The sequence below is a fragment of the Phycomyces blakesleeanus genome, assembly GCF_001638985.1.
Source record: "Phycomyces blakesleeanus NRRL 1555(-) unplaced genomic scaffold PHYBLscaffold_15, whole genome shotgun sequence".
Classification (NCBI taxonomy): domain Eukaryota; kingdom Fungi; phylum Mucoromycota; class Mucoromycetes; order Mucorales; family Phycomycetaceae; genus Phycomyces; species Phycomyces blakesleeanus.
In genome coordinates, this window is record NW_017265148.1 from 769799 (window position 1) to 796253 (window position 26455).

The following is a 26455-nucleotide window of genomic DNA, read 5'->3' on the forward strand; positions in this document are numbered from 1 at the left end:
ATTAATTTGTCAGTGTGCAAGTAAAATACACAAAAGAAAAAGAAAAACGTAAATAAATGAAATAAAATAAAGAGGTTCTAAAATAGGAAGGGAAGGTCATATAAATATTAAAATATATATATATTTTAAAAAAAACAAGATACGCGTCGCGTACAAAAAAGACAAATAAAAACAAAACAAAAGACGCGTATTGTGTTTGATATTCATATCTAGTGGCTAGGTTTGACATTATGTAAATAAATGTATTTTTTATATATATATATATTTCTGTATATGCATACAAAAATAATGAAACATTTGTTTCAAAAATAATAATATTATTATAGAAGAATAAGAAAACATATGCACTCAAACACACACACTCATACAGAGATAAACTAAAAGAAAAAAATATATTCAAAGTGTTTCAATATTATTAATGTTCTTTTAAGTCTTTTATATGCACAGAACAAATTAATGCACTCCCAAAATGAACAAATAGTATACTGTTTCATGTGTTTCAAGAATTTTACGCATAAAGATTATTTGATTTGATAACATTAATAATAAATGATGCTGGTGATGGTGATAATTATTATTTTGCTTATATATTATATATCTTTTCTTTTCTTTTTTGATGTATAAAAAATCAGTGCATTTTCTTTTTCTTTATTTGGTTGTGTAAAAAAGATGGAGGGACCGTAAATTAGAGGGAAACGGAATCAGCATAGGGGAGGCTGCTGAGGTCACCAAGGGCAACAGTGGTAGCCTTACCCTTGAGGATCTTTTCTGCGATCTAATTTATTTTATAGAAAATAAAATTATTAAAAAAGTCAGTTTTTAATTTTTTTTTAAAGAAAGAAACCATAGAAACACCAGCAATAATCACTTCTTTTAATCACGCCACACCAAAATATATCATGTTTCTTCTACTACTTCTTATTATTTGGATATATAGCTATTGTAACCATGGCTACAACTATTGTTATTATTATTAATTTACCTTTGAAACCTCAGAGGCAGTGATCTTATCAAGAGCAGCAACGAGCTCAGATGTGGAGGTATAGTTTCCAGAAAGGAGAGCCTAAGAAGATAGAAGAGAGAGAAAATGTTCATACACACAGATTCTTATGTCCTGAAACTCTTTCTTCTTCTAATAATCTAATTTAAATGCAGTTTAATTTACCTGGGTACCAACAGTCTCAAGACGGTCCAAGCGGGTCTCAAGGCCAGCAACGGCAGCGAACTTGGCCTGTGCAACAGCTCTCTTGAAATCCTCACCAGAAAGGTTGGTGGCAACGGCCTTGAGCTGTTCGGCAGCAGCAGAGACAGCAGCAGTGGCATCGGCGTTGGCAGCAGTCACCTGGACACCGAAAAGGCCGGCATCAGAGTAGCCAAAGTTGAAGGCCTTGATCTCAGTGGTCTCACCAAACTTGGCGGAGGCCTGGGCAAGCAAGCTGGAACCAGCAGACCACTTGACAAACTTGTCACCACCGAGGGCGAAACGGAGGACCTGGGCAGCAGCAAACTCGGCAGAGTTGGAAGCAGCACCCTCAAAGGCAAGAACGTACTGGGCAAGAGCGTTGCTACCCTCGGTACGGATCTCAGCACCATAGTACTTGGTGGCAGCAGACTTCAACTCCTGGCCAGAGGGAAGACCAGCAAAGTAGGTCTCGGCCAACTTCTCGACAGTCTCGTGGGCAATGCCGGTACCGACAAGGGCAATGTTACCAGAGACAAACAACTGCTTGGCGTAGCTCTTGACAGCAGCGTTGTTGATGTGGGAAGTGGGCTTGGCGAACACAGAGTTACCGAGACCAGTGCGGAAAGCACCCTGGTGAGCGAGCTCAAGGGAAGCCAACTCGGGAGTGGCCCAGGCGTTGGCAGACTCGGCAGCGGTCTGCTTGGCAATATCGATGAACTCGTGCTCCTGGAACTTTTGGTTCTGGACAACGTCAGCAAGAATCTCGGCGAACTGCTCACTAACAATTTATATAAATTATTTACGTGTGTTGGTTAGTTGTCATATCATGAAACAATTTTTTTAATAAAAATAATAGTAATCAATTAAATATCCCTTTTAAATAAAATGTATATTTAAACCACCAAAACCCACGCCACAATCCACACACACACGTATATATATATAACATTCTCTTTTAACTTTTTTGAAACAAAACACATATTCACTTTCTCCATCCCTCTTCTCTCGTTAAGATGATATTTTTCAACAAGGTAATTGGCTATCTACTTACGCATCCTCGCTCAAGAACTCGGCGGAGTAGACAATCGACTCGTGGGTCAAGTTGGAAGACAAGACGGCACCAGCAAGTTCGGCCTCACGGGCAATACGGAAGGCAGTGCGGTTGGCGTTGTTCTACTCAGAAACCCCACGCAAAAAGAAAAGAAAAATATACACGCACATGTTTCAATACACTTCCTTCTTTTCACACACAAATATATATATACATATATATTTAATTCATTATTCTACTGCTTTAATTGAATAGCAATAAAGAGAAATAATAATGAATTATGAGTCTAAAAGTTATCGCTTTTACTTCTTCTTTGTCGAGAAAGAAGTGTCGCAAATTTGGTTGGTTGGTGCTGTGGTGTGGTTTGTCTTTTGTAAATGTGTTTATGTCATGCCGAGATTGTAATGTGACATTTGAAGGTGTGCATTTGTGTGTATGTATATATTTTTTCCGAGGAATTCCAAACAAGTTTTGGCTTCTTTTTTAAAAAAAAGTTGAAGCAATTGCTTTTCTTCATTTTCTTCTCTCTTTATTGCTTTCTTTTATTTTTTTTATGTGCTCTGAGGTTTTCGTAAACTTGTCGCGTCGTATCCAATGCCATTCTTAATGTCGATTTTCTTTTTCTTTTCCTCCCTCAATAATAATAAGAATGCCGTGGTTGGTAAAGTTGACGTCTCTTCTTGGCGGTGGTGTTCTTTTTGATTTATTGTTCGTATCTCTTTTTAATTTGTTGTATCTGGCTTGATTTTTAGACACAGTACAAAAGCGTAGTGTGCGTGTTTACGATTGTGCTTATAGGTGTATTTGTCGGTTTGTCTGTATCTGCGTATCTGCGTGTCTATATACATATCTATACTTGCAATAGAAACCAAAAGAAAAGAAAAATATATAGTAACACGGGTCTCACCTTGAAGCCGTAGTTCTTCAAGAAGTGTGCGACACCAGCATGGCCGTTCTCGAGTCTGGAACCACCGTTGACAACGACAGACAAACCGGCAGTCTGGCCAGCCTCTTCAACGGAAGCGACCTTAACGCCGTTCTTAGCAGTGGTGATCTGGACACCCTGAGCAGCAGCAGCAGTGGCGTAAGAAGCCTTTGCGGAGGCAGTGGTGGAGACGATAGCTCTGCGAGTGGCGGCCAACATGATATAAGAAGAGTGGGGAAAAAAAAGGGGGGGAGTGAAGGAAAAAAAAATTGATGAAATAAAATAGAGCGGGATTGATATAAACACCACACTTACACACAAATAAAAAAAAATTGAAAAGCCTTTCAAGGGCTAGGTTGAATGTTTACCTTTTTGTTAAAACACCGCTTCAGTGGTGAACAAGGGGGACGAGACGTCATCTCTCTCTCTCTCTTTTTCTCCCCCTCTAACTATTTTTTTTTTGCTTCTTTTCTTCCTTCCTCTGTCTTTTCTACTCTCAAATTCCTTCTAACAAATAAACACACACCATATTTTTCTTTTGCATTTGTGTGTGCAAAAAAAAGAAAGTCACGAAGGAGTCCTTTTTTTTTAAAAAAAAAAAAAGATAGCTAGACATATTTCTTCGTTGGAATAAGATACATCATTACAGTATTACTATAAGCTTAACGCGTGTGTGTGTGTAGTATATTCCTTCACAAGGATATATGCATCTAATATTGCAAGTATTCGAATATCTTTATTTTCAAGTGACTATCTTTAAGATTCAATGATCAGCAACAGCAAATACTTTTTGCATTTATATATATCTACTATATATATTATCAAATTCTTCTTTATCTTATCTTTATCATTGATATTGCTTTTAATAATGAACAAGCTGTCAATTTCACTAGGAAATGTATGTGTCATATTGCACATATTATTATTGAAATCCTTTGCAATCATTACCATATAATTTGTTGAATTTAAGCTTTGACCGAGATTGACGATTAGATTTAAATATTACTATGTATATATAAAGGGGCAGCAAACATTGTGTGTTGTGTAATTACCAAACTTACAGAAACATGCTTTTTTTAAAAGGACTGTATTATATAAATAGTTATATTAAGCACTATGATCTGTACATTTCAAACAGCCCTGGTGCTTATATTGGCGTTATTATTATATGCAAAGAATATCTATTGAGTTTGGAGCAAAATTAATCTGTATCATTAAAATTATCAAGCCAATGATCTCATTGATCTCGTCTCAAGTAATTAATATAGATAAAGGTACATCTACACATCACTAATAACGAATTGTGCGTTCTTGTATATGTTTACCGTACATAACTCACAAGTTGCAAGTTGATATTGCAGCTACCAATGATATGCAAAAATAGCATTATGTTTATTGAATGATACTCAATGGAAGATTACTAAACCCAAAGAGATTGGAATAGCTAAAAAAAAAAGACAATGGATCCTTAAAAGGGTGGCAGGCCAATTCATGATCTTTCATGAGGTATAATATTTTATTCCTTTGACAAGAATTTTGCTTAGTCGCTTTCTTTTAATTGACAATATACACACATCTATTTATCCCTTGTAAATATATTGTGTACATGACACCCTTGGATTAAATACAAATCGCTTATATCTTTACAGCTGCTCTTTCTACTAAACAGGGTATCAAGACAAGAATTTCATAAAGTGTTTGTGGTGTCTAAATGAATAAACCAGTTGTTTTGGTGTTATCTTTTTTTGAAATGCATAACTTTCATATCTTCCCCTTGACTGTGTTACAGACTAGTCGACAAATGTTACAACAGTTAGCTTGTTCGTAGTTTAACCCAGGGACTTATAAGCAAGTTAAAGCTTACATTCAAAACTGCAAATCTACATAGTGTGAATAGCTTATTTACCTTTTATATACTTATTATACAAACTCCGACTTTACCATAGCCATCAGTATAACAGAATTACAGGACGTGTATCTCGATGAATATGCGCTTGTTTTTGTTCAGACAGGTATTGGCAGACCAGAATTTACTTTCTACACAACTTTACTTAATAGGAAAAAAGGAAAATTTTCCAAACTTTTTTTCAGTTGTCCTGTGAGTAAAAGTGGGTATCGAAAATGTACTTTTTGGTGCAAATAGCCCAATTTACAGTGGAGCAAGATTTTATAGAGTGAAAAAGTGGGATGTTTTGGTCAATATTTGAGAAATTAATGCCCAAAACTGCTGATAATGTGGACCTTGATGTGTCTGACAAGGTTGCTTATAGTTATAGAGCTTATTAGCTTTATGAATAGTAATTGAGAGCTGATTTTCGGTGTAGAATTTGCCAATTTGATCAAAATGATCATTTTAATTGTTAGCAATTGGATTTTGATCTTACTAATAAATCCAATAATATGCAATAAGAGCTTTAACTTCATTGGGTGATCCTATTGTACTAATAAATAATGCGTGCCATGTACATATTGTATATACTTTATTGCTTGGATACACCAACTATTTCAATTTGTATAAAATGTTATAAAGAATATACATTAATAATACAGTCAAGGTTCAATATGATGATAATCACAAAAGTAAAATACAATAGAATAAAGTCAAATAAAGCCATCAAATAATATAAACTTTATTATAACTATCTATTCCTGTAATAGGAAAAAACCTTATTATGAATTATAGCTTTAACAGATTTAAGGCGGATGGTCAAGAAACCATTCTGAAGGTCCTTTTGCCAAAATCGCTTTGGTGAATAGCCATTGTAAATGTTATCCCTATAATCAGAATCTTTGGAGACGTAGTTAAGGCTCACATAGTGCTTATAAAACCCTTTAACATAGTCAATGTCCTGCTTTTCAAGCTCCCACATTGAAGCTCTTTTTACTCCTTCTGTGTTTTTCCAGCACAAGTGATACCACTTTAATCCAGCCAGCTGTGACGGTTCATCCGGAACCAATGACTTACAATTTCCATCTTCCATTTTCTTTATATCTTCTTCTTCATCTCCTTGATGTTGTTCTTGGATTGCACAAAATTTTATATTCCCAAAGCGCCTGAGCCTGTAAATCACGAGTGTATCCAAGTTTAAGAAAGACATGTTGAGGACCAGGTGGTAAGGATACTTTGTATGATGCAATTTATCCAGCTCATCCGAATAAGATTTACGGAACCGAATAGAATATAGCTTCAGGAACAAAAGTCCTTTACAGCGGCGGGATATATATTCAAGCATGTGTGTACTCGTGCTCACGCAATCGAGTTCCAGTCTTTGCAAAGCATGTGGGGTATCGACTCTTTTCAGCTTGCCTGAGAACGAAACTTCTGTGCCTTTCATTCGTAAGTCTCGCAATGATGGGCATTTGTCTAGTATTATGTTGACCTCAATCAGATTATAGGTCTCGATCTGTAGCTCAACTAAATCCGGGTAGACAAACAATAGGTCTCCAACCGGATTCAAACTCGAGGCGCTCGAAAGCGTTATCTTCAAGCTCGCCAATGCATCTGACCTGATGTTCAAGCAGCTTTGGGAACCCTCGGCCCAGTCTAACTTCTCTCCCTCAAAGGAAAGCTCGACATCTTTTAATTTTACGTCGAAATGCCAAAGAGCGTTGTAGAACACAGAAAACTGATATCTGTTAAAAGAGTTCATGGATGTGAATATGCTTCTTAGGCGAGGAAAGAATCGGTCAAGCGTCAATAGTAACCGGACTCCTTCTTGGTACTTCTTCTTATCGTAATCTATTGTGTGACTTTGGTAATGACCACCACTTTCGAAACTTCTTCCGAGTGTAATATTGTGTAAATTGGGGTATTTGAGCGCAAAGTAGAATACCCAGAAAGCGTCAATGTAATCACTACCATAGCGTATATTTGTGATAGCGTGTGCTGGAGTAATACGTCTTATTTTATTTGCGTCTATGGCTGGTATTGCTTTAATCCTTAAACGAATGTCTATATATGTGAGTCGTGGTAGGTTGAGGTGAAGTAATTCAATGTCCTGCCATGAAACAACGATCGTTTCTTCAAGACTCTGTTGTGTAACCGCCTCTTTGAGTGTAAGATGGGTAAGACAGGACAATACAGATAGCTTTGTAAAGAAATCTTCTGATGCAGTAAGACTTCTATTACAAAGGGGAATACTTAGATGGACTAATGACTTCCAAGGACTCCAATCAATTTCTTGTATAATGCAGTCGCTTCTATACGGTCTATCGTACTCAAACCAATTAATCTTGCAGTATATTTGCTGTACTTTTGAAAGGTATTTCATATCAGCTTTTGGTATATTCATAAGCTTCAGTTCGAGTGTACGATGCAAATTTTTTAAATAGACGTTGTTTTGACTTCGTGTATTGCAAATGTATTTTGCTACTTCCAGCGTGACAGTAATGGAACACCAACGTTTGTTCAGAAATGGTTCTGTCCACTGCTTACAAACCAGGGCACACGCAAGATTTTTTTTTGGGTCGACATAGACTGCAATATTCGAGAGAATTTCAAATGGTAATGCTGGTCCCATAGCAACAAAGCCCTAAAGAAGCAGATTGGTATAAAGGCAGAGAGATAAAGAGAGAGAGAGAGAGCGAGAGAGAGAATTAATAGGGTTAAATATATAAGAATAAAGTAAAATAGTAATAATATTAATCCCTACTCTTATGAAACGTTGTACACCTTTAAAATTGGGGATTCCGAGCTCCACCCATTAATGATCTGGGACCTTTTTTAACTTAAATACACATCTTTTCCCTCAAACTCCCACACACACAATTCCATTATCTCTCTCGCCCTAGAAGAACAATATATTGCTAGTATCTCTGTCTTATTCTCTCTGCTTTGACTTGGGAATGATTCATTTTCTATAAATTAAAGATATTAGCCATTATAAAAAAACTAGTATTTTGCTTTACCATCTGGTTTTAACGTTCAAAACGCATAACAATGCATATCTCTCGATGACATATTCGATCATGTATCGAGTCTTTAATTATTTTCCGGCTTAAAGTTGATGTATATTGCATAGTCCAACCAATACATACATATACACATATATAAGTGCATATGTATATTATGTAGCGCCGAGATTTAGACTTGTTGATAGCAAATATGTCACAATCATTTATATATATGTGTATATTAGAAAGGCATGCTGATATTAGGAATCAAGTAATTTTCACCCTACAAACTCATCTTTTGATTCCAAATTTACTTTATATTTTCCATATGTATTCCTGTCTTTGTACTTATCAGCTTATTATCTATACCCACACTCTTTTGTGCTTATCAATCTCTTCTCAGGTATCTGCTTCTTTTATATAGGAAATATTCTTTTGAGGAAATTTAATAAAAGTTTTTGTCTCATACAAAATAAAAATATTTAGTAAAGAAGGCGCTGGCTTTTTTTTTATGTTATTTTATTTTATAAGAGCCAAATATATATATATATGATGATAATAAGGAGCCATGTGTCACTTTCAGCCATGGAATCATACAACTCACTAATATGATTTTAATTTTCAGAATAATCATAATGTGCTCCATATAATATCTCTTTATCAATACAATATCTTTGAACAGATTTGAATGATAAAACAAAGACGCCAAAGGCAATATCTGCTTTCCAAGCTTCCTTTGGCTCATAATAGTTAACAATGTCATCAAAAACCTACAAAGATCAAAAATTAGAAATGATAGTAAAAAGTTTTGGTTTTGTTTGTTGGCATACAATAGCTATATATATAAATTGAAAATTGAAACAAAAGAAAAGGTAAGGCCCTATTTAACCGAAATTATACTCTAAAAACACATACACCCTTAAAAGCCTAATAAAAATAAAAATAAAAACTCCCCCTAAAGAAACTTATTTTGTTTTTACCGTATGAGAATTATCGTCATAAGTACTACTCAAAGCGTCTCTGTAGGATCTCTGAAAATATTCAATGCCTTGTTTTCCAAGCTCCCATGCAAGAGACCTTTTTATCTCGCCCGTATCGTCCAAGTATATATGGTACCAGTTTGATCGAGTTTTCTGTTCTTGGTTATCCGAATCCGATTGGTTAACACCAGTATTGTCCTCTTGTATAACGGCATAAAACTTTATCAATTTAGTGGTTTCTCTGATACTACAGACTATGAGCTTGTCCAACTGAGAATATGGCATGCCAATAAGGATCTCCCCATTTTCTGTAAATTCTGATGCCCTAAGGTCAACGTCTCCTAGTTTCAGGAATGAAAGTTGTTTACAGCGGAAGGATATATATCTAAAGACCTCTGTGTTCGTTTCAATGCGATTAACCTCGAATCTTCTTAGTATGTGTGGGTTGTGGTTGTGATTTGACTGCTTGGAAAGGCACACCCTTGCTAAAGAGAGGCTTAAAAGTCGTAACGTTGGATATTTATCTAGGATAATGACAATTTCGATCAGACCCATTATTTCGATGTTTAACTCGACTAGACACGGATAGAAAGTCAGGGTGCTTGAAAGTGGCACTTTTCCCGGCATGGAAATCAAGCTTGTCATCAAAACTTTCAATGATGCTGAGCTAAAGTCAAGACAGCTGTCGAAACTGTCTGTCAAATCTGGATCACGCATGTGAATATCAACATCAGCTCTTTCTACCTTTGCGCCGAAAATTCGAAGGGCGTCGTAGAATGTAGAAAATGACCATATACTGTTTACTCCCGTTTGTATGCACACGGTTTTTAAACAAGGAAAGAATTGGTCAAGTGTTGATAGTAATTGCATATCCTCCTGAAGTTGACATTTGTAAACTATGTTTTCTTGATGATAGCTGTCAGAAGCTTGAAGATCAAGAGTGTGTAAATTTGGGTATTTGAGTGCAAAATAAAATATCCAGGAAGCGTCAACGTTACTACTACTATATCGTATCGTTGTGACAGTTGATGCTGGGGTAATACGTCTTATTTGATCCATGTTGTCATATAATATTGGCTCATGTAAAAAGTCGATGCTTATATCTTCCAGGTGTGGTGAATTAAGGTGGAGTAATTCAAGATCTGACCACGAGACAATGTTAGTTACCATATCCCCATACTCTGAGCTAACTTGGTGTAGTGTAAGGTGTAGAAGACAAGGTAATACCGATAGGCCTGTAAAAAGATTTTCCAGCTCAATAGAGTTTCTATACTGGAAATGTATTTTCAGGTGCGATAATAAATTCCAGGGACTCCAATCAATAGTTTCAATAGCACATTTGTTTTCAAGTGATTCAAAGCATTCGAGGCGCCTTATTCCATGGTAGATTTGTGACAACTTGGAATAATATTTCCCATCGGCGGTCGATAAGTCCTGAATCTTCAGCTCACACACTCTGTCTGCATTCTTTAGATATGGGTTGTCCAGGTTGGATGTATCGCAAATGTATCTTGCTATTTTTTTTGTTGACACTCAAGGAATACCAATATGCGCTTAGAAATTCTTCTGTCCACTGCTTACAGACCAAGGCACCGGTAAGTCGGCTATCTTTTTCAACATAATTTGCAATAATTGATACAACTTCGTATGGTAGTTTCGGTGCCATTGAACCAAAAAAAGGTAGAGAGATGAAGAAAATAGAGTCCTATAAAGATCATTATTCGAATATTTTACGGCTTATTTAATTAATTATTTAATCACAAAAAGAAAAAAAAAGAAAGAAAGCTATATAGTAGGAGACGTTACACATATTTAAAATTATGGCTTCAAAGTACAACATCAACTGCCTGGAACCTTCCTTCCTTCCTTTTTTTTTTTTTACTTTATCAAAACCCATGAAATTAACATCTTTAATATTCTCATCCAACTCTTTCTTTCCATTAGACTGGCTACACAGTCTTACGCTACTTAAATAATCTTCAATTGAAAATATCCTTTGAAATATTTACAAATATGTATCCAAGGAGTATTGAAGACTGGTGTTGGTTTTGTAGGGACTTGTGGCACAAGTAATGGTCGATATGGAAAGGTGATTATATTAATGTTGATTTTGGGTTTCTGAAAAAAAAAATTACCCGTTTGGTGCAATATTGATTTCTTAAACAGACATATCAAGAGAAAGTATTCATTAACTTTGGAGAGGCCCCGCAAAAGATAATATTGGCCATCAATGCCTTTAGACCTTTATGCAAGCAGTCTTCGATAACAAGGAGCCGTTTTATACATAAAGCGCGACCAGATAGTATTCTTTATACTAATATATACACAAGGTAATTTATTTAGCCGGGCAGTGTAAATAGATTATTTGCCTTTTTTATACTTCCTTAACAAATTTAGTCATTTTTAGAGTAGTTGATATTTCCACGAATATGCACTTGTTTCTGTTCAGACAAGTATTGGCAGGCCCGTATTTACGTTTTACACAAATTTACTTAATAGACAAAAAAGAAAAATTTCCAAGCTTTTCTTCAGTTGTCCTGTGAGTAAAAGTGGGTATCGAAAATGGACTTTTTGGTGCAAATAGCCCAATTTACAGGGGATCAAGATTTTATAGAGTGAAAAAGTGGGATGTTTTGGTCAATATTTGAGCAATCAATGCCTAAAACTGCTGATAATGTGGATCTTGATGTGTCTGACAAGGTTGTTTATAGTTATAGAGCTTATTAGCTTTATGAATAGTAATTGAGAGCTGATTTTCGGTGTAGAATTTGCCAATTTGATCAAAATCATCATTTCAAGGCAAATACGTCTTAATCGCATAATATATTCAACAAATTACAAAGTAAATGTTAATATTTTTATTAAATTAAGTTATGTATATATACTATGTATTTCATTCTTAGTCTGTTCATTATGTTATAAGTCCTGCGATACATTTGAATTAATTATATTAAAAAAAAAACACTAGCAGTCAGTGAGTAAAAAGATATACCAAGGAGTTTATTTAACTTTGTGTGTACAGATGTGGCAATTAGAAGACTAATACTAAAAAATAAAGCTATTTGATGTAAATGAATTTGAATATAATTCATTTTGTGGTTGGTGTATACTATAGCTGTAAATATGATACCTTGAGCGAGATTTATATATCGTTTAGCACTTTAGAACGCGATATTGTAATGTATATTAATACAATAGGATATCTTCTTACAAAGCAGATAAAGGGATCAAAGACAATAATCAGGTAATATTGTGTGCTTATTTAATTATGAGAAGAGTTATATAGACGTGTATTAACAGAAATACATAGCAATAGCTGATAATAATGTTGGTTATCATTAAAAGTATATACTGACTTGGTAAACTGAGAATTTATTAGGTATTTATTCCAATCCGTGAGCAGATTTAGTATAGTATTATTTACAAGTCTGTTGAGGACACAATAATAATAGACTTCAATCTTTTCCTTTACTATACTCTTTTACTATCAAGAAAGTAGTTTTCAACAGATCCTGATCGAACAACAAAGACGCCATACTGAAGATCCTTTTTCCAAAGTTTTTTGGGTGCACGGTTACAATAATTATGTTCCATGGATTTGTGTTTTCTGTCGTGATTTTTTCTGCGTACAAAGTCTTTGCAGTATTTTTTAGCAAATTCAACATCGGATTTCTCAAGCTCCCATGCCAACGCTATTTTTCTTTGCTTTGATTCGTCTAAGCATATGTAATACCAATTTGACCGAACTGGCTGTTCATTATAGTCTGGATACGATAGATTGCGATTGGTATTGCCCATCTGCTCAATAACACAATGACTGACAATGTCAACGCCTGATCTGATATTGTAAAGTATGAGTGTTTTCAATTGTGAGAAACCGATATCAAGAAGTAGCTGTCCATTTTCCCCCATATCATATGCATTGAACCAAACTTGATCTAGTTTCATGAACTTGAGCTGTCTACAATGGAAGGATATGTATTCTAGGATGAGTGTACTTGTTTTAGCGCTTTTAATTTCCACTTTTTGCAAAGGGTGTAGGCTGTCATTGTGGACATATTGTGGTTGGCCGGACAGACGTATTCTGGAGTTTTTTATATCCAGTAATCGTAATACTGGACATTTATTGAGAATAACGTCTATTTCAATCTGACAATGCGTGTCCATGTGTAATTCAACTAGGTTTGGGTATAAAATGAAGTGATCTGTAATTGACTCAGTATCTTCAGCAAAAAAGATATGCTGCCATGAAATCCTCAATGATTCGGCGATCGGTTTCAAGCACTTGCTGAGGGCATTCAATGAGACTCGATTACTTGTGTAAAGGTGAAATTTGACACACTCCGTATTTACTCCAAAATGTTGCAGAGTGTCGCAGAATATAGAGAATGGCCACCTATTGTAAGCTTCTGGGTATGTATGTACATTTTTTAAGCAAGGAAAGAACTGGTCAAGAGTTGATAGTAATCGGATGTCTTTTAGATATTGTTGTTGATCGTAATCATTTGAATGTCTTGGTTTCGCTTTAGCATCTTTTCCAAATTCAATACTGCGTAGATTTGGGTACTTGAGTGCAAAGTAAAATATCCTGGGAGCATCAATGTAATCATTATAGCGGATATTTGTGACAGTGTGTGCTGGAGTAACTTTCTTTATTAGTTCCATGTCATCCTTTGGTATCGATGCAAGCATAAAGTCAACGTCTAGATACTCCAGCCGTGACAAATGAAGGTGAAGTGATTCAATATGCGACCATGAAACAGCAAGAATTTTTTTCTCATCCCAGGAATCCAAGGTTGACTTGAGTGTAAAATGAGTAAGACAAGGCAATACCGACAACTTTGTAAAAAGGTCTTTCAACGTGTCAGGGGTTTTATACTCGAAGCTTATTTTCAAATGTGATAACGGCTTCCAAAGGTTCCAATCAATTATTTCAAAAATCTGCTTGTTTTTATATGATTCAAAGTATTCAAGGCGCTTTATGCTCTGGTAAACTTGCTGCAACTCCGAAAAAGAATCGATGTCATCTATCGATAGATATTCAAAGTGTAATTTCCGTACACGCTGTGCATTTTTGAGATAGACATTATTCAGGTTGGATTTACTGCAAATTTGTTTTATGATGCGTTTATCAACACTCAGGTAGTTCCAGTATGCGTTTAAAAAGGGTTCTGTCCAATGTTTACAGACTAGGGCACAAGTAAATCCGCTGTCTCTTTTGACATGGATTGCAATGAGGGCGAGAATCTCGTACGGCAAGTTTTCTGCCATTGTAACAAGAGAGATAGAGAGAGATAGAGAGAAAGACAAAGAAAGAAATAAATAAATAAAGAAATAAAGAAAGAAAGAAAGAAAGAAAGAAAGGAATACTGTCACATAATTACCATACCCCAAGTGCGTGTGTGTTTTTAGTTTTGATATGAAACGTTGTACATCTTCAAAATTGTGACTTAATCCCCCTTAACACTTATCTGGGACCTTTGAATTTTAAGCAAAACTAAGGGAAATAATATCTCTTATTTAAAAATGGCAAAAAAAGCATCTATAAATAAAGCTAGAAAGAATATCTTAAGAACATAGAATATGTATTTTTTATATGTATTTTCCTTTATTGACTTACTGTCCCACACTGGGCACAACTTTGGAATTTCTATCCAAATTACCTCAATCGAGAGACGGAAAGTCAAAAAGAAAGAAGTGATAGTAAAGATTCTTAAGCTAGTGTAGCATGGTGCACGACTATATTTTTATAGAGCTTCTGTGACAATACACTAGAGGGAAAATATCTCTTATTAAGTACACATTTTCATTGAGCACTCCAAATCATCTAGGCTGTGGTAACGGGCGCGAGAATATGTATGGCTTGAATAAAAGTGTGACGTAGGAGTGTAAAAGTGGCTAAGGGAAATTGTTGCATTAATGCTTCAAACAGAATATAAACGAGAAGACTGTATCCCAGGCGCGGTATGTAATATGATACCCAAAGAAAGAAAGAAAGAAAGAAAGAAGATGGCAGATATTCTGCACCGTTATCACCTATATAACATATAAAGCTAACACTATGGTGGGATATCATGAGTTTAAGGTGGTATTTTGACTGAATCATTCATTTCTCATAGTGGACTGTGCTTTTTTACCCTGTGTGTTCGTGTGTGTGTTTTAATTTCAATTTTTTTTCCATTTCTTTGTTATTAAAGTTCAAAAATGAAAGCACCTTTCCAATGCCCCCCTCTTGTCCTACTCTATATATGTATACTCTTTTAGCCTGATATCTTTGCAACCAACACTGGTCACAGTCTAGACAGTGCAAACAGCAATAAAACAATAAAACAATTCACTGAGCTATTTAAATAATGTAATGATTTTCTATAAAAACATTCCAGGGTTACCTGGCGATAACTAGGGCAAAAAAATGTATTCTTCTTGTCAGTCCTCATCTCACACAGAAACTCTCCGGAACAGCTTTCCTTAGCTTTGATGTACTTCCAATTTGAGAAACACGGGTGAGCCTTTCCGGACGCGTTTCAGCACGCCGCAATTTGTGAAAAATATACAAAAGGCTTAATACAACACCATAATAATGAATTCTAAAAACGTTATTCAAGCTATAATAAAGCCGTACCATCTAAATGATTCAAACCGGTAAACAGCCAGAATAATATATAGATATAACAAAAAAAGGGGAGTAATTATAAGATTACCCTGGAAACCCATGGTAGGTTGCGTTTGGTGTTTGAAAACAGATGTATGGGCGAGTGTTAGGGGTTTAATTAAACTTTTCAAGAAACGACTGGGTACACGAAGAGCAGTACTTGTATGTACTAAATTCGCCCATAAGAAAAAGATGCTGTAAAATGGATAATATTTAACATATACTGTATAGTGGAAATACAACATCTGTTTTATGACAGACGGGAAGATGTAGAGGAGGATGTAGATAAATTCTCTTAGAATCCAGTCAAAGCTTTATTTAATGAACAAATATATAATGATTATTACTGTTTTTAGAAATTACCTAGGTTTTCTTTATTGTAAAAAAACCTACACCTATTTTAGCAGCTTGTTACTATTGCTCACGTCAAAATCAATGAATATCATTCCGGGTCTTCTCGAATTATCATTTATCCTTCTATATCCCTTGATTTTTGTCCTCATTGAGTTTTACTACCTCATTATTTAGATATGTATTCCCGGAGGTTTTTACGATCTAGCTTTCATGCCTCTATAGCTCGTTTCCAAGACAATGCTACACTTTCTGGAAGTTATTCTGTAATAAACTATTTTATCCAAGTATTATGCACACGCAAACAAAGCATTTGTGTGACCAGAGATAGCAGTATCTAAGTACAAACTACCCAAACAAAGATACTACTTAACCTTTGTTACTTATAATTAACAAGACTTCTTTTTTTACTTAGTTCTAAGTCGTCATGTTTATTTAATTGATATATGATAAAAAAATGAATATTTTAATTTTGAAATATTAGAAAACCCTCAATATGTATATCAAGTGCATGGAGCAAAACTGTTCGTGACTGTTTGTTTATGCTTCTTGAGAGAATCCAAAGAATCCTCTGTTTTTTTATTATTCTTTTAATTTTGATAACCTAAATAATGTTTAGTTTAGTTTAGTTTAGACTTTTCTGAAAGTATTCCAGTATTATATTTACCTTGGAATGGATCCATGCGATTACGCTTACTCCGTGAGGTAGCACCCTTGACCTCACCTTCCTCTAAAAGCTCGTTTTCCTTCTTCTTCTTTTTATTCTTTTCTGAATCATTCTTTGCAGGCTCTTCTATTTGGAGTGTAATTGTAAGGTCTACTGTAAATAAATGTCTAATACCACACCCCGTTTTCAAGCCATGTTTTTATTACCTTGATCTGTACTGTCAATCTTGCGCTTCAAATCTGCACAAAACAAAAGGGTTCAAAAACGTTGATATTCCAGCCATTACCAGTTCGTACACTCCTATTTGAATCGAATTGTTATATCTTACTTTCTTTGGACTCTTCAGGATCATTTACAAGAGCAGCCTTAATAAACCGTGCAGCTGCACCTTTGTCGATTTTCATAGAGGCTGTATAGAAAGAGTTAGTGATAGCTCTTTATATAATCCTTTGACTTGCAGAAGAAAAGCAGATAAACTTACCTTTGGGACCTCTTCCTTCAACACGCTTAATCTTATCGACGTAAGACATCACACGTTCCTACACACCATTCTTATTTGCTTAATGTATTCCAATCTTCGTTTCCAATAAGTTCTCAATTCTTACAATCTCTTTCATCACTTGATGTTCCTGCGGGTTATGGCCTTGTGTCCGCAAGTATGCTGTACAAGCACAAAATAAATTATAAGAAAAGCATTAATTAGAATTACAAAATAAAAAATCATCACTTTGTAGCCCAATTGTCGATTAAAGGTACATACTATAGAATAAACTGTTGATTGCATAAGAAATGAGCACCTGGAACTGTGCTCGCTCATTGACGGGGAGTTTAGTGTAAACTTCACTCATTGAATGTGAAAGAAGGGGTTCCAAATGACGGGCTACAAGTTCTGTACGCGAATTTAGTGCTTTCAAAGCTTTCTTTGCGATTTCCTTTTGTGCTGGATCCATGATGAAATGTGTTATCTAATTAAACCGAAACTAAAAATAAGTGTAACAAAAAAAAAGTATGGTGAAATATCCAAAAACCAAGTCTCGAAATACAGGTCACAAAACAGAAGGTGGATAAAAGTGATAAAATGGGATTATTTTTTGTTTCAAATATACAGATATACTTATATCTAATTATTTATTCATAAAGTAGGAGAGTAATAGATAGTCTTTGTTTATTGAAAAAAAAGAAGCGAAATACCACTGTATGTTAAATATAATGTATATTATAACATATTAACATAATAATATAAGATCATAGAATCATAGAATCATACCAATAGTCGATTGCATGTATATCAACTAAAGACTTAAAGGTGCTTATCAAAAAATTCAAAAACTCTGGACCAAGCAAGATCACGGATTGGCTTTTCTTCCTTCACAGGATCAGAATCCTTAGCAACCATATCCATATCCTTGCGAACAGAAATACTCCAGTCATCGACATTCAAGAAACCGTGGCCTTGATCAGGGTAAGTGTAGATGTGAACATCCTTGGTGTTTGCAACATCGAGCTCCAGTTGGCGGGCTATATATATATTACTGAGGATTAGTAACTATCCTTCAAATGATTATCTATATGTATGTGGGTATTACCAGAAGGAGGATCACTAAAACCAATTTGGTTGTCCTAAATCAAATCAATAAACATTATTATTATTTTGGTATATCTACGATAATATATATATATACCTGTCCACCAAAATGTCCTTGGACAGCAGTATCCTTAGAAATATGAGTGACATCAAGCTTTCCAGAAGTGGTACCATAAAAGGTAATTGCAACTTGAATAGGAGCGCCCAACAGAGTAGCCTGATTAGCCAAGGCAAGGGAAAGAGCTCCACCCATACAGAATCCAATAGCACCAATACGTCTATAAAAATGAAACAAGATTTAATTAAAAAAATCATTTGTTATATCAATATTTCTTCTGTTCTGAGCATACGTTTTGTTGGTGCTTCTTAAATGAGTCACCAATTGCAACAGCTCTCCGATTGCAGCTTCAAAGTCAAGATGAGACATTAAATGACTTGCTTCCTATTAATTAAAGCATTCAATTAAACTTTTTTATAGTATTTAAATATTATCTTATATTACCTCAGCTGTCAAGCCAATTTTTCCTTTGTAAAGATCCGGAACAACAACATGAGCACCACTGTTGTTTGCAATATGTTGAGCGTGACGCTTGATTTGTTCGTTGACTCCCCACCATTCTTGGAGGACCTAAGTATTTCATACACAAAAGTAAATGAGTTCTCTTTTTTGTTAATGTGGTATACTTGTTTTTTTTTAAGAATAAATATATATAACAAGTAATACTTACAATGATGGCAGCATCGGGAATTTGCTTGGGACCCTGGGGCTCAAAGTGCAATACTGGGAAAGAGAAAGACATGATAATTGAAATTTATATTCGATATATTGAACGAAGTGAGAAATATTGGCTCCAAGTATGCTCCTTTATATACAGAATTTATTATACGATGAACTAGAAATTGGTCATCGTATCTAATGCACATGTTGTACTATTGGCAAGGAAAAACAAAGCCGTCTATTATTTTTCTAAGCGAGTATACTAAATGTCCATTATGTAATATTTTATATGTGGCTTTAGTAAATCCACGTAAATACCGGTTTTCTAGTAAGATCTAAAGCTAATGTAACTGACTCTTTTGGAGTTCAGATATGAACCTTCTCCTCGAATGTTGTGTAGCGGAAATCGACAGATCCACACCCAAATAAGGAAAAATTCGCGTCTTCTTCATCAAGTTACCCACAAATGGTTAAAGTGAATAAGCACAACCCAAGTTACCCTTGATTTTTCGACTAATAGAAGGAGTTTATTACCTAAAAACACACCAGTAGCTTATAAGCTACGGGAAAAAACTCGGGATTTTCGAATTAGTGACTTTCTTTTTGGTCTATAATAATTAAAAATTCACCAAAAATTCAAAATGAAATAAGAAAGTCTCTGTTTTTTGAAGAAGTTGATAAAAAGCAAATTGACCACCGAAAATTAAATCTCCTGATAGACAAAAGTGCATTTTAACTACAGACTTTACATTTTTAGTAAGTGTTTATTGCAATTGATGGCTATTACAAGTCAGAAGTAAAGAGAAAGAAAATATCAAACTTTTATTACTTGAATAAAATATGTGAAGACAATTCAAAGACACGCTAAAAAATTAGAATAGGGAAGTGTATGTCATCATTGTAAAATTACTATATTGATATTTCATATCAAAGAGTAACCAATACATTTGTACAAAATATATGACGCTAATGACGACTTAGAAAATTTTTCTTTCTTGTTCTTTCTTTTGTTCATAACAAACCCTGACGCCGGATTTTTATTATTATCATGAATAATTAAGAAGATTCAGTAATTTATCTGCTTCAAGGTATGCGAGAAACACTTCGGGATATACAAGAAATGCTTATTATTTTGCAGAAGGGCCAAAAAGCACTCTAAAAGTAACAAGCATTCTACGACTGGAGATTTCTGAACTACCTAATGACATAAATGAATACACACTTGAGAAGCCCACCCCAGACTATGATGTAAGAAATAATAAAGCAAAGAAAAACATATAAGCTAATGTAAAGCAATATAGTTCTTTGATGTCCTAATCTCGAGATTAATGCTTGTATTAAAACTATAACTTTGAAACACGACTTTAAAATGGAGTCATGTTCTTGGTTTAACTCAACAAGAAAAACAAAACAACTATTAACACGTTCACGTCTTATATGTAATGAAATGGCCGTCTATCTTTCTGTACAATCTTTAGAAATAAATCCAAATACGATGTCTATCTCAAGAAAACAAGGGCATAATGTGCGCCAAACATGTGTGTCTACTTAAACAAAGTTGCGTCGGCTTTACCACATGTCACAAAAACCGAATATTTGTTGCAAAAGTCTTTCAGTCATAGAAAAACCGCGTGAAGGAAAGAACTCGTAAGTTCATGTCAGGTAGGTATAATAAATTGTATACAATATGAAAACATGAAATTATTCAAATGATATTTAGCCAATACAATTAATGAATAAAGAATTGTCCTTTTTATAACAATTAATAAAAGTATTTTTAAATAAAAATCCTCTATGAAATGAAACTTTTTTACCCAATTAAAATTGTGAACAAATCAGAATATATATAAATGAGGGCCATTTGAGAGAATGTTTCTGTTGAAATGACCAATACCATTGAAGCATATACAATAATAGAATGTATTTTATCCAATTAAAATAATTATAAAAACCAAAATAATATTTTATTACCAATTTAAGAACTTCTTTTTTCATTCTTACCAATAGAAATCTTTTTATATTTTTTTTCCTACCAATGAAAATAAGGTTATAGCAGATGGATAAATATAGCGGGATATGAATAAAACCTAACATCAATAAGTCAACGGCGATTAAAATATATTACTTAAAAGGGAACTAGAGATTCCACTGCGATTCGCGAGAATCCCCAGCTCAATCCCAAGCTGAATCTCCAGCTGAATCCCCAGCGGAATCCCCACTTTTTTTCCCGTAGTGTTAATTAACATATGAATTGTCAAGTAGGCCTCAATAAAGTTAAGAACATATTCCGAATCTGTTATTCGAGAAGTCAACCTTGTCCCTTCATAACATATGCTAAATGCATGATAGATATTAAAATACCTTCTTTTCTTTATATTTACTTCAAAAAATTTATAGAAGCTTTGCCTTAATATTTCATATTTACACCCTGACCAAGTATAATCTGCCCTACATCATATTTAGCTCTATATAAAGCCATATTCACAGTACACACACACACACATATATATATATATAGGATGTTTATTTTTGATCCATTGGTGCTATGTATATAATTTATTCACGAGGAATGAATATAAAAAAATTCTTCGATTATTTCTTTAATACATGTGTACACATTTCTGGTGAATTGAAGAATTATTAAACAAGATGTTTGTGGAAGAAATCAAAGATTCGACTCCAAGCAAGATCACGGACTGGCTTCTCATCCTTCAAAGGATCAATTGATTTGTCAACCATTCCATTCTCTTTGCGCTTCGCAATACTCCATTCATCATCGTTCAAAAAGGCATGTCCTTGTTCTGGATAATTATATATGTGGAGATCATTGGCTCCTGAAACATCGACCTCCAGCTTACGAGCTATATAAGAGTAAGCATACAAAATCAAATAAGTTATTAATTATATATTTATATATGTATATATATTACCTGAGGCAGGATCACTAAATCCATCCATTTGATCCTATACCAAAAAAATATTAATATTTAAATCATTGTATATGCTTTTTATGACGTTTTTATAATATATATATTACCTTTCCACCAAAATGGCCCTGGACAGAGGTGGCTTTGGTAATCTTTTTGACGTCAAAGGGAGCACCAGGAATACCATAACAGGTGATAGCAACCTGAATAGGCTTACCATGTTCAGCTGCATTGGCAGCCAAAGCAAGTGACAGAGCACCACCCATGCAGAAACCGATAGCTCCGATGTGTCTATGAAAATCAAAAGATATTTAACGATTAAGTACGTTTTGACAGCAAAATATCATATATATATATACTTGTTTAGACATACGTTTTCTTCAGATCTCTCAAATATTCTACCAGCTGCTCAAGCTCTCCAATAGCTACTTTCCAATCAAGGTTGCTCATCAAATGGCTTGCTTCCTATTGATCAATACGTTTTTAGTTTTTTGACGTATTTGATTATTATCCCTGTATTACCTCTGCTGTCAGGCCAATTTTTCCCTTGTAAAGGTCGGGAACAACGACATGTGCACCAGTGTTGTCCGCAATGCGTTGGGCATGTCTCTTGATCTGATCATTAATACCCCACCATTCCTGAAGAACCTATAAAATATTAAAACAGAAAGGGAAACATAAACGCGTGTTTAATGATGTGTTATGCAGTATTGCTTATTCGCTAATAGACTTTTTTTTAGAGAGATACTTACAATGATAGCTGCGTTGGGGATGCTCTTGGTTCCCTTGGGATCGAATGAGAAGATTTTGAAAGGAAGTGACATAAGAAAATAAATGAGAAAACAAAGCTCAAATTCTAGTGTCACTGTATTTTTAAGCATTTTGTTTCATGACTCAAAAAAATCGTCAAGGGCACGTTACGCGTGGTGCATTAGACCGTACCCTTTTAGAAAGAAAGCATAAATATTGCTTAATCTTATAGTAATTTCTTTGGCATCTTTTTAGATGATTTATTGCATGATTTATAGACTATAGATTTACATTACATGCTTTTTAAGCCTTCTTTTCTTTTTCTTTTCCTTTCTTTTTTTTTAAAAAAAAAACATATATATATGAATGTCTCTAAATATATAAAGATATACAGTCAAAGAAGTATAATGCTTTAAATGGGGGGTTCTTTTTTATTATTGCTTTAATAGAGTAGGGGCGTTTATTTACACATTCATCCCTTCTTGCTCTTATTATTATTTAATTGTACGGTTGCATATGTGTATATACTTTGGTACATGTACATTGGATCTGGTTGTATTGATCTTCATATGAGGTTTAACTTTTGATATCCTCATTAATGTGGGAAATATAAAGGAAAAAATATTATCCGGTGAAATGCTAATGATTGAAGATGTGTAGGCTTATAACATTGATGAGAAAGACGCGTTGGCCAATTCTTCTTGACGTGCCCTGTTTTTCCAAACCTCCAGACGCTCACGAAAAGAAGAACCATCATAATTGGTCTTGGCAAACAGCCCTGTCCTTTGGTTCGAAGCCGTTGTCTCTCTCTATTTGTGTTAGGTAAATCACCCTAACGATAGCAATAGACCATGGCAACCACAAGAAAAAATACATCCGTACTATTTATTGACTGACCTTGTTATGCGTCCGTAAAGAAGGTGACGATCTTCTGTACCGATTGTTGATATTTAACTGTTTTGTTTCATGGTCAAGATATGATTTCCGTGGTGGTCGTTGATCTGTCAGGAATTCTGGAGATTGAGGAATTGTTAGTCGCGGTCGCTTTGGCGGTGGCAGATCAAGAGGACCATCGAAACTAAATGTCTAAAGTAATCTTTTTTCATTTAGTTTACATGTAAAATACTAATTCAATCTTCACCTTTCTTCTGGCCGGCTTGACATTAGTGGACTGTTTAGAGCTATAGTCATCTGAATGATCTATTTCCATTCGACTAGTGTAAATAATTAGCAACGGCTCTTTCTTTATCTCTCTATCATTATATCCTCCCTAACTTACCTGGGAAGATACATTCTCGAGTCTGTAGCGAACACAGGACTTTTTGCGACAGTTGGTTCAATAGGTAGGTATGGAGATTTGTAATTCTAACACCCTCTCTTCATATCAGTCTCTCGTAGATTACCTTTATTATTATATTGTTCTTTACCTGTCCGCTCGTGTACATTTGACTGTATCTTCCTGTCGTCTCTTTCTTTTCTTGTAGTGGTACTACAGTCACACGTCTTGTAATAGGGGTTGGGGATGTGATTATCGATTCCCAGTGACGTGACCGTCTCTTGGATTCTGCAATAACACGTAAAGCACGCTGTGTCTTGTCTTCTATAAACTCTTCAATAGAAGGTCTTTTCTCTGATCTTAACTGTGTATACTCAACCTCGAGTGGCTCTTTATTTACAATATGTTGTGTGGCTTCTTGCGCATTCTGTAACTCCATTCTAATGGTTTCCATACCCTTGAATATTTCGTCTAGATCCTCTTTTCTCTGGATAGAGTTAGTATAAATCTCCGGTTCTTTTTCTTTTATCAATGGCTGTTCATTTTTGCGGGTAGTGTTTGTAGTTGAGAGAGGATGTGAGTATAAAGCATTCGGCTCATGCGGATGAGATTTAGAAGGTGTTTGGTGCATATGCTGAAGAATGGTTGACTTTATAGTATTTGAGAATGAATCTTTGATCGAAAATGGTTCACTGGTGGTGGCGTTCGTGGGGGTTGCCTTTACTTTATCAAGACGAGGCACAGTAGACTTCAAAGTACTAGGCACTTGTTTTGATTTAATCTCATGTTGCTTTTTCTCTAGTTGTTTTTTAAAGATGTCATCCGAAAACAATGCAGTCTTTATCTTTTCTACATATCCATCTTCTGAAGGTTTTGAATGCGACCTATAGAGTGTATCGGGTTTACGTTTTGAGATTGGATGCGATGGAGGAGGTACAACAGATGCAAAGCTCTTTTTTACAGTAGGGTTTGATGAGGTTGGTCGTGACAGTAGTCTTGATTGTTGGGAAGGTATTCTTTGTGCATGCTGTACGGTTGGTTTGATAGATTTGACTTCCTTTGGGTTTGACTGCCCTGGTGTTTTTACTGCTATTTGTTCTTGTGGGTTTAAGAGAGGTGGTTTGGGTGGTTCTTTGGCTGAAACCTCCTGAATTGGTGGCGTTTGTTTGTGTATCTCTTTCGACAATGAAAAACTGGCTTGTGGATTGTCTGTATTTGGTTCATGTTCATTCTTCTCACTTGAATTTGGGGTTGTGAGCCTCGCAAACCTTGGTACATAAGGAGCAACACCCTTTCTCGCCGTTTCAGTAAGTGGTTTCGTTTCCTTTACCATTGTCGATATTGTTGCTATCCTCTTTTCTGGGGCTACATGATTTTTGGATATCGGTGAACCCGGTTTTTCTTTTAAAGGAGAGTCGCGTTGAATACTTTTCTTTGGTATCGTAAAATATTTTTTGGATGATGTTCCTGGTTTAAGTCGTTCTTGTGATCGTACTGTAGAATTCTTTGAGGCTGGGAAGCGTGGCATATAATGTGTTTTGGGAGCTGAATCGTTGGTTTGATGTGTTTTGGCTTGTTTCAGCGGAGATGGATTTACTTCAACACTTTCTTCAAAAGATCTCTTCTTGATTGATTTTTCCTCATATACATCTTTAGGTGGTTCACTCGTACTATACTTAGTTGGACCAAGACTGGGCTTTTGTGGTGGGTTGGGTGATGTGGCTGACCAAGAAATACCTTGAGTATCTTGCATTGGTTGAGAAATAGAATAATTCTCGCTCTTGTAATCATGTTGCTCGTTGCCTTTTTCCACGCCCTTCTCTTTCCCCTTGCCCTTATCAGCGGGGGTCGGCGGACGATTCGGTACATATCGTTCTGTTGCAGTGCTCGATGATGTTGATAGTGGTTGACTAAGAGTGAATGGCCCAGCTAAGATGGAAGGCTTCGCTTTAGATTTGTCTATATTTTTTTGGGGGTTGGGTTTTGCGATAGGTGATGATCGTTGAGGTTCTCTTTGAATAAGTGCTTTACGAATGGGTGAATGTGGTTCTGTGTAGTTAGAATCAGGTTGACTTGGAGTGTGGATTGAAGGTGGGTCTCGGGGGACTTTGGCTGTTATTCCTGAGGGTCTTTTAATGGGAGCTTGTGTTGCTCTTTTGAAGAATGTATTTGGTTGTGGAATGCTTCTAGGAGGCCGTGGATTGTTTTCGAGGCGGTTTGCTGTGAATATGGATATGTATATATTGTTTGACCAAGTCAGCGCGATCCAAGCTCTGTTCAGTACAACATACCAAGCCAGGTATCGCTTTGAGAACTTTCGCCGTGAACCTGAGAGAAGTCTCGGTATCTTGGAGCATCAAAATCCCATTGGGAATTTGTTTGGTTTGATGGGACCATGAGAATGAGATAATTTTTTTTTATTGTCGTATTCAAGTAAACCCTTAATGTATCGGGGCTTTAATGTCACATGACCATTAAGACACATGGTTGGATCGTT

At 35.3% G+C, this 26455-nt stretch overlaps 7 protein-coding genes across 7 annotated transcripts; all 7 read right to left on the minus strand.

Moving 5' to 3' along the window:
• Positions 1-615: 615 nt before the first annotated feature.
• QCR2 (ubiquinol-cytochrome c reductase core subunit 1) lies at positions 616-3419 on the minus strand. The gene is made up of 5 exons (XM_018433967.1): positions 3142-3419; positions 2235-2356; positions 1166-1961; positions 983-1063; positions 616-775 (listed from the first exon to the last, which is right to left on the minus strand). Exons 1-5 carry the CDS (start codon positions 3376-3378, stop codon positions 686-688), a joined length of 1326 nt encoding a protein of 441 aa, XP_018289726.1. The 5' UTR covers positions 3379-3419; the 3' UTR covers positions 616-685.
• Positions 3420-5766: 2347 nt separating this feature from the next.
• On the minus strand, positions 5767-10698 carry PHYBLDRAFT_182094 (hypothetical protein; the record flags this gene model as incomplete). The annotated part of the gene is made up of 4 exons (XM_018438559.1): positions 5767-7691; positions 8751-8822; positions 9033-10546; positions 10614-10698. 4 exons carry the CDS (start codon positions 10696-10698, stop codon positions 5799-5801), a joined length of 3564 nt encoding a protein of 1187 aa, XP_018289727.1. The 3' UTR covers positions 5767-5798.
• Positions 10699-12393: 1695 nt separating this feature from the next.
• On the minus strand, positions 12394-14351 carry PHYBLDRAFT_79681 (hypothetical protein). Its single transcript, XM_018443490.1, has one exon. The coding sequence runs from the start codon at positions 14301-14303 to the stop codon at positions 12504-12506; it is 1800 nt and encodes a 599-aa protein (XP_018289728.1). The 5' UTR covers positions 14304-14351; the 3' UTR covers positions 12394-12503.
• Positions 14352-16445: 2094 nt separating this feature from the next.
• Positions 16446-17655, minus strand: PHYBLDRAFT_182096 (hypothetical protein; the record flags this gene model as incomplete). Its single annotated transcript, XM_018438560.1, has 7 exons — positions 16446-16639; positions 16703-16828; positions 16909-16941; positions 17031-17111; positions 17184-17241; positions 17308-17363; positions 17463-17655. The coding sequence occupies 7 exons, from the start codon at positions 17650-17652 to the stop codon at positions 16626-16628; spliced, it is 558 nt and encodes a 185-aa protein (XP_018289729.1). The 3' UTR covers positions 16446-16625.
• A 347-nt stretch (positions 17656-18002) lies between these two features.
• PHYBLDRAFT_69970 (hypothetical protein) lies at positions 18003-19087 on the minus strand (the record flags this gene model as incomplete). Its single annotated transcript, XM_018442191.1, has 6 exons — positions 18003-18220; positions 18289-18322; positions 18385-18565; positions 18638-18729; positions 18790-18915; positions 19016-19087. 6 exons carry the CDS (start codon positions 19085-19087, stop codon positions 18003-18005), a joined length of 723 nt encoding a protein of 240 aa, XP_018289730.1.
• Positions 19088-21511: 2424 nt separating this feature from the next.
• On the minus strand, positions 21512-22756 carry PHYBLDRAFT_182097 (hypothetical protein; the record flags this gene model as incomplete). Its single annotated transcript, XM_018438561.1, has 6 exons — positions 21512-21866; positions 21936-21969; positions 22043-22223; positions 22306-22397; positions 22455-22580; positions 22685-22756. 6 exons carry the CDS (start codon positions 22754-22756, stop codon positions 21646-21648), a joined length of 726 nt encoding a protein of 241 aa, XP_018289731.1. The 3' UTR covers positions 21512-21645.
• A 588-nt stretch (positions 22757-23344) lies between these two features.
• Positions 23345-26355, minus strand: PHYBLDRAFT_69968 (hypothetical protein; the record flags this gene model as incomplete). Its single annotated transcript, XM_018442190.1, has 6 exons — positions 23345-23491; positions 23580-23768; positions 23824-23896; positions 23962-24047; positions 24110-26178; positions 26250-26355. The coding sequence occupies 6 exons, from the start codon at positions 26353-26355 to the stop codon at positions 23345-23347; spliced, it is 2670 nt and encodes an 889-aa protein (XP_018289732.1).
• Between the last annotated feature and the right edge of the window lie 100 nt (positions 26356-26455).